Source organism: Octodon degus, unplaced genomic scaffold (genome assembly GCF_000260255.1).
Source record: "Octodon degus isolate 3935 unplaced genomic scaffold, OctDeg1.0 scaffold00130, whole genome shotgun sequence".
NCBI lineage: Eukaryota > Metazoa > Chordata > Mammalia > Rodentia > Octodontidae > Octodon > Octodon degus.
The window spans coordinates 4,338,131-4,346,245 of record NW_004524706.1 but is presented as its reverse complement, the minus strand read 5'-3'; the positions used below and the strand labels follow the sequence as shown (position 1 = coordinate 4,346,245).

General features: G+C 46.4%; 1 protein-coding gene across 1 annotated transcript in view; it reads left to right on the top strand.

Annotated features, from left to right (window-relative positions):
• The first annotated feature begins 2,385 nt into the window (after positions 1–2,385).
• Mrps15 (mitochondrial ribosomal protein S15) overlaps positions 2,386–8,115 on the top strand; it is a 6,969-nt gene continuing 1,239 nt past the window's right edge. Inside the window, exons 1-7 of the mRNA XM_023701044.1 lie at positions 2,386–2,583; positions 2,818–2,859; positions 3,667–3,742; positions 5,229–5,277; positions 5,685–5,769; positions 6,564–6,622; positions 7,987–8,112. Of these exons, the coding sequence (XP_023556812.1) occupies positions 2,454–2,583; positions 2,818–2,859; positions 3,667–3,742; positions 5,229–5,277; positions 5,685–5,769; positions 6,564–6,622; positions 7,987–8,112 (567 nt within the window). The 5' untranslated portion in view covers positions 2,386–2,453. The remainder of the gene's footprint in view (positions 2,584–2,817; positions 2,860–3,666; positions 3,743–5,228; positions 5,278–5,684; positions 5,770–6,563; positions 6,623–7,986; positions 8,113–8,115) is intronic.

The following is an 8,115-nucleotide window of genomic DNA, read 5'->3' as shown; positions in this document are numbered from 1 at the left end:
TCAGCTGAAGTTGGGGTCCCACAGCAATTTAGAGGGAAAGAGAGCACTACCATCTTTGAGGATTACAAGTCAAAGAGATGAGGAAAACAGTCCTGGGTTGTAAAAGTGGAAAAAAGTTTATTTAGCTTACAAGATTTCCATATACAAAAGAGTAGAAAAATTGTAATTGTAATTACTTTTTCTAAAGTAAATGCTTTAAAAAAAAAAAAAAGTAAGGAGAAGAGAATCTTTTTGCATCAGGGAGAATAAAACTTTCTCATTTTTTATTTACGTTTTCCATTGCTGCCCCCACTTCACAAAATCATGGGGGGCCAGGAGATAGCTCAGTGGCACAAGTGCCTGCCTGGCCAGTGCAATGTCTTGAGTTCAATTCCTGGTACAAGAAAAAAAAAAAAAAAAGAACAAAATCATCACAGTTAAGCCTTATTAAATGCTGTCTTGGTTTGGGAGTTTTGCAAGGGAAACAATACAGGACACAATTTATAAGATTTTTTTTTTCAAAATTTTTTTATTTGTGTGTGTGTGTGTGTGGCCAGCTCAGCCCACCAGGGGGTGGAGCTGGCTGGCATGTGGTGCTGGGGGATTGAACCGCGGTCCCTGTGCTTTGTTAAGCTTGTTCTAAGTAGGTGCTTTAGACCACTGAGCCATCTCACCAGCCCCTATAAGATTATTTTATAATGAATCACCTAAAGAATCATACAAAGGGGCCAGGGAGATGGCTCAGTGGAATAAGCGCTTGCCTGGCAAGTGCAAGGGCCTGAATTCAATGCCTCGTTCCGAAAAAAAAAAAAAAAAACAGACAGGAAAACACATCCTAAATTAAGGGGCTGGGGAGATGGCTCAGTAGACTAAGCACTTGCATGGCAAGCACAAAGACCTGAGTTCAATCCCCTGTTCCGGAAAAAAAAAAAAAAAAAAAACCTTAAGAATCATACAAAGAGTGCAAGAAATCTGTCCACACACTAAAGACCAAAGAACCCTACTGCAGGCCTCAATCTCTAATATCTTGCATAAGTCCAGCTGAAAACCTAGAGCTCATAACAATGGCATCAGTCCAACTGGATGCCCAGAGCCCACAATGTCTCTTGCAGGCCCACTCCACAGATCTGCACTGGGAAGGCCCAAAGGTGGAAGCTAGAAAGTCTGCGCCAACAGGATGAAGGATCTGTGCTAGTGGGCTAAGGGATCTGCACTGGAACCAGAAAGCAATGCTCAAGGTAAGAACCAGAGCTCCCCCCAAAAGTACCACAGCCATCCTCAGTGACAAGGAGGATTAAAGATCAAAATCCTTAATGAAACAAGCCTCTCCAGGAGACTGAGCTGTGCACCGTCTTCCCCTCCGGAGCCAGGAAGTGATTGATGCTCAAGGTGAGGACCAGAGCTCTACTAAAGTGAACCATAGCCATCCTCCGCAACAAAGAGATCCCAAGCTCCTCCTCTGACAAGAACAACCAAGTTTTCCAGGAAAGGCAGCATGACAGTTTCTCCAGCAAAATAGCTCAGGAGAACCTGCAACTTCCAACAGTTTCTCCAGACAGCTTCCCTAACAGCCTCTTATGCTGCTGGCAACAGTCCTCAGGTAGGAGGACCACACCCAGCACCACCCGAGTTCACTTCTGCTGGACATAACAAGTTGACCAACGGCTGGCAATCCACCACAATTACTGTTTAACTAGTACATATTTTGCACTCTACTTCCTCGGTTAATTCTCTGAGCAACATAAGATACATGGTGTTATTACTATCCCCCTATTTGAGGGCTGAGTACACTGTGGCCCAGAAAATTTAAGTAACTTGCCCAGGAGGTCACCTGTCAGTAACTGACTGAGTTAGGGTCCTTGCGCAGCGACCTCAGTCACCAAGCTACAAGTTGACCGAAACAAGGCTGAAACTCCAGTGGCTCTTTTTTTTTTTTTTTTAATTTGTTAAAGAATACAAAATAGTGATAGAAAAAAAACAGCATCAGAAACGATACAAAATTTCACTAAACAAAGTAATAAGCACTCAACAATGGTTGCTGTATTGCACGATGTTATCTTCAAATTAATTATTTAGGTTACCCCAACAATGCATGAAGGCGGAAGGAGAGTAAAAAGGGGTGGCAGGTGACCGCCAATTCCAAAGTAACCGGGGCCCAAGACCACGAAAATAGGAAGAAATTAAAATAAAGATACACTTCAAGAAAAAGTAGCATTTTAGGGCACGCATTCTCCCAGCCACGGCGCCACGTCTTCATTCTGACCAACTGTTAATCAAAGGATTCAATTCCAGCCAAAGTTCTGAGCGCCCTGCGAGTCCCGCCCGCCGATCCATTCTCTCGGTTCTCCTTTGCGCCTGCCATGCAACTCCCTCGATTAGTCTGGCCTGAGCCATCATGGCGGCGCCCGTGTAACTAGGCCTCAGCGAAGGGGACGGTGGTCGTGGCGCAGGTGCCGCGAGGGTCGGCAGTCACCATGCTGAGGGCCGCGTGGAGGGCACTGAGCTCATTTGGATTCCGGGCAGCGACCCAGGCCCCGGTCTTTGGTCTGCCGGGCAGAGGGAGTGCCAGGCTTCCTTCGGACCAGTGGGCCCTGCAGCCTCAAAGTGAGGAGCCGAGAAACGGGACCGCGGGAGGTGGGAGTGGAGCCGGGGGCCGGGACAGAGAGGAAGCTCTTCGGAGGGATACGGGAGGAACGATGGTGGTTGGAGAAGTGGGACAAGGTGGAAGAGACAGGAAGCAGTGGGGCTAGGGCGCAGGGACACACGGACTGTGGGGGAAGGGCGACGCGGAGTGGAAGAGCCCCCGGGGAAAAGTCTGGCCCTCTCTGTTCTGCCTAGGTCTGCTGCAGGCTGCTCGTGGATGCGCCACCCAGAAGCCAGGTAGGAGGTCTTGGGGTGAGCCTCGGGCGGGAGAGAGAATGCCTGGAAGGCTTGGGGTGGAAGAGGGACGTGCCAGAAGTGGGGAGTTAGAGCCACTTGGTGGGGTGGTCTGGAGGTCCGACCAGAGGACCCAAACGTCTACATTCCAAGCCCTAAGCCAGAAGCCTTCGTGACGAGGATTAGGAGCTTTCATTGGACATGGGTCAAAGCTGGCACCACCTAGAGCTCCCTGTAGCCCAGCACTGTGTCCATCCCTCTGAGAGATCCCTCTTACTAGTTACTTTGGACAAGTTCATTCCTCTCAGAGTCTCATTTCTAGAATAGTAGTCTCCACTAGAGACCCGTTGATGTCAGAATCCCATGATAATACATAAATGCATTCTTAGCACTTCAGAGAATTGGTAGATAGATAGTTATGTGCATAACAGGAGGACAGAGTCTGACTGGAGAGAACAAATGTGTCTGCCCTATTCCTCTAGACTGGAGGGTTTAAAGTGAGTTCAATTCAATCCTGTCCACTGGAGAACCCCTCCTTGAAGGGAACCTGAGTACAGTACAATCAGACATGTACATGGGAGGTATAGATACAGGATGTGGTCTTGGGAAAGGCCATCTACTTCTGGCATGAAATAACAAAGCAGGTGGTACCCACAGGTTTGCAGAGTAGAAGTTGAACCTAGAGACACCTGGTTATCTAGCTGAGACCCTCGATGTGTCTCACAGAGCTGGGGAGTGGGCTTGAAGAGCCAAAGCTAGGAGAATGAACAGTGAGAGCTGATGAGTATTTTCCATCCCTATGCATCACAGTCCAGCCCAGCCAGGACAATGACCTACCTCCTTCCACACTCCTCAAAGACTACCAGGACGTCCCTGGCATCGAGAAGTAAGCAGGGAGAAACCTACTTGAGGAGGCATGGGACCCTGGGAACATTGGTGGGAAGTAGGGAAAGAATGGCTTTGATTATAGAATGAGGCAGAGTATGCTGAGGGTGAGTGGAGTGGCGGGGGTAAATGATACTCATGGAGTCCAGTTACTTGCTTTTTTGGGGGGGGGGGGGTTTTTCTTTTTTTTTTTTTTTTTTTTTTTGTATTTAGTACGTAGGCCAGACTCATGTGATCCTCCTGTTTACAGCCTCCTAAGTGCTAGGATAACAGAAGCACAACACCATGCCCAGTCTCAGTCGCTTATCTCAGTGCACCCCTGAGGCTGGACCAGCACAGTAGGCCTGGGGATCAAACCCCAGCCCCTGCGTTTGCCTAAGCAGGCGCTTTAATCTATTTGGCTGGCCCATACCAAGCAGATAATATATCTTTTACATCTTTGCAAAAATCTCTCATCTTTAGATGCTCATAATAGCCTGCTAAAGGAAGAAAGAATGTCCCCATTTTATAGACTTTGAAGCTGCGCCATGACATATATCTCCTATGGGGCAGAGCTAAGGTTGAATCCAAGGTTGACTGTAGCCAAAGCCAGGATTCTGCCTGTCCCTGTCCATCTTCTGTCCTGAATGGTGGAAGCAATGCTATCTTCCCAGTCTCACCTATAATGCCGTTTAACTTGGAATGTCTCAAGACAGATTTTTGTTTTGTTTTGATTATTGAGACATGGTCTTGCTATGTAGTTCAGACTTGCTTTGAACTGACTGTAGCTCAGGCTAGCCCTGAACTCTTTGACAATCTTCCAGCCTCAGCCTCTCGAGTGCTGGGATTACAGGCATGCATCACCACACCCAGCTTCAAAACAGATTAGACCATGTTTTAGCTGAGATGAAAATCATTTCCCCCTATAGTTCTCACCTCAGTCCATTCTCTGCCCAGCAAGCCAGAACCACGCTGACCACCCCACCACATCCCCACCCCCACCTGCACCCCTGTGGTATGGAGGATGGAACCCAGTGCTTCATACAAGCTAGGCAGGCACTCAATCACTGAGCTCCCCCCTTACCCTAAAACTGATTTTAATCCTTAGAAAATGGCTCTCCACCTCTAGAGAGCCTTTGTTGTAGAAGGAGTTATCAATCATCCTTGGTTTTTGGGTTTTTTTTTTTTTTCTTTTTCCAGTCCTAGAAATTGAACACAGGGCCTTGCAAGTCTTAAGAACTTTACCACTGAGCTACATCTCCAGCCCTCTCATAAATTTTATTTTGAGACAGGTTCTCCCTAAGTTGCTCAGCTGGGCTCAAACTTGTAGTCCTCCTGCTTCAGCTTCCCAAGTAGCAGGGGTTATAGGTGTGCACCACCATACCCAGCTATACTTTTTTGTTGTTTTATTTTTAATGCTTGCTTTTTAAACTAAAATGAAAACAGCATTTCTTTCCCTTCCGTCTCTCCTCCTATACTTACCTTTTATTGCTGTGGTTTTTCCATAGGGTTGACGATGTTGTGAAGAGACTCTTATCTGTGGAAATGGCCAGCCGGGTAAGTCCTTACACCAAATCTCAGCCGTTAAGTCCCTCAGTCCTCTCCCCTGGGATTCTCCCTCCCCTGCCTAGCACCCCTGTCCCACCAGCCACAACACTTTATCCCACAGTTTTCTGTGCCTGCATGTCAGTAACCCCAGGCTGACCACCTCAAAGGCAGGAACAGTTTTGTTCTTCCATTACACGTCTGTTCCGTAAAGATGTACTCATGAATGAATTTGCAAACTTTGAGGACATTCATCTAGCAAGTGATTTCTCTTCTCAGGTCTTTGGCCTTGGGCTCACTTAGATGTGAATAACTGTGTGGTTAACCAGTACCGTAATAAACATGGTACTTGGGGACAGGAGGGCTAGATCTTTAGAGGTGGCAGATTGTAGATTTTTTTCATTTTCTGTCTTCAACAGAAAGAAATGCTAAAAATCAAGCAGGAACAGTTGATGAACAAGGTCATGGCAAACCCTGAGGACACCAGATCGCTGGATACTCGAAGTTAGTGAAAGAGCCCTCAGGAAGAGGGGGTATCTGCTACATAGGGCTCTTGGGAAAGAGAGAGACATGAAGGACCTAGGACAGTGTAATGCTGGGGAAAATGCCCAGGTTCTGCCTTGTATCTCTAAGCTTGGATAAGTTGCCAGTCATCTCTGGAGTTCCTGCTTCCTTGTCTAAAATTAGGGGAACTTGAAGCAGGCAGAGGTACTGTCACCTACCTTGTGTAAGGATTGTAAGAAGCTCGGCGAGGGGATATAAACACACCTTGGAAACTAAGTTCATACTCTGTGATAAAAATAGTAGGATTAACATCCACAGCACCCTTATGTGCCAGACAGACAGATGGAACATCCCTGCTTTGCTTTTGAGCTGAAACTGGCTTTAAATCTCATTTGATGTGAATAAAAAGCCCACTACCACCATCCCTTGCTTTAGGTGGAGTTTGTCCTCATTGACTAAAACAGGGCTGGGGATGGAGCTCAATGTGAAGGCCCTGAGTTCAATCCCCAATACTGTAGAAAGAAAGAAAGGAAAGGACCTATTTACTGTGACTTGGGATGACACCTTTATAAAAGTAAAGAATTTCTCTTCCTTAGACCTTTCTTTCTAAGGCAAAAATAACTTGGTCTTTTGAGTTCTTGAAATTCAAAGTGCTTGGCATTTGGGACTCACAGAGAGCAGGAGGAGCGAGTGCACTGGTGATTGTTATTCTTTCAGTTCTTAAAACATAACACAAGCCTGGGCCCTTCCTTCCTCTGTGCCCAGCGCTCATCCTCTGTGGTTTGTGGTTTCAGTTGTTGCCTTGAGCGTCAAGATCCACAGTTACCAAGAACATATGCAGAAACATCGAAAGGTAAACCTTGGCATCTCTGACAGTTAAGTAGTAGCAACCTAAGTGAGGGGGATATTCAAAGTAAGGGGATCTGGGTTCCAAGAAGCTAATGACTGTGATACCAGCGTGCTCCTTCCTCAGCTGCAGTGGGAAAAACACTTTCTTCCTGCCTCTGGAGGAGAAATAGGGGCCTTTCAGGCTGTGTTGAATGTCATCAGAAAGCTGCAGAGGGCTGGGGATATAGCTCAGCAGCATAAGCACCTGCCTGGTAAGCGCAAGATCATGAGCTTAATCCCCATTACTATGGAAGAAAAAAAAAAGCTGTAGAGCATGATATGGTAGCTGGTGGGTACTGAATAAATGTTTGTTGAATACATGAATGGAGTCAGATTGCTCTGTTCAAACCCCAGCTCTACCACTTGCATTAAACTAACCATGTGAGAGTGTGTGTGTAGTACTAGGGATTGAACTCAAGGCCTTGCGCTTGCCAGGCAGTACCACTGAGCCATCTCCCCAGCCCTAACCATGTGACTTTGAGGAAGTTCAGGCCTGAGCTTTATATCTCTTACCTATAAGGAGATTGTAGGCACATATGGTGGCACATACTTCTAATGCCAGCATGCAGACCAGTGATGGTGGTGTATGCTCTAACCCCAGCACTGAGGAGGCTGAGGCAGGAGGACTGCCATAAATTCCAGGCCACACTGAGTTACATAATGAGTTGAAGGTCAGCCTAAACTGCATAGTCTGTCTAAAAAAAGCTAGAGAGGGGAAGGAAGGAAAGAGAGTACTTGCTCACGGGATTGCAAGAATTGAAGTCTTTTGGCGCTATGCTGAATACTTTACATGTATCTCTCATTTAACCCTTATAACTTTCTTTGCTGTTTCATGGAGAAATAGTCTAGTTGTGGAGTGATTAAGTTACTCCTCAAGGCTTACCACTAGGAAGCGATGGCTGGCCTTGGAACCAGGCAGTCTTGCTACAGGGGTACCATTCTGTTCATTTGGGGTGTAGAAACCCAGCACTGCTGCAGAGGCCCCTCCCTGGGTAGCACCGAGTGAGACCAGAGTGTCTAAGAAGAGTGTAAGGTGTGGAGAGAAGCGTGCATGGTGCGGGGGAAGGAGCATGAGATTTGCAGTCAGATCATCAGGCCTGGGTGGAACACCTGACCTCAGCACCCAAGGTTCTAAGGACTTTTTGTGAACCTTTATTTTTCCATTTGTAAAACATAATGTATAACAAGGACAGTATCTCTTGAGAGTTACACTAACATTTGTATAAGACTGTTAGGAACTTTCAATGAAATGCTAAGTGACCATCCTTCATTACTGTGAAAAACAGTAACATTTACAAGATACTAAAAATAATACAGACTTTCAAATAGGACAAAGCCCACAAACGCTATCTCCTGATGAGCATTGATCAGAGGAATAAGATGCTCAAAAATCTCCGGAAGACCAACTACAGTGTATTTGAGAAGATATGCAAAGAGCTGGGGATCGAGTATACCGTA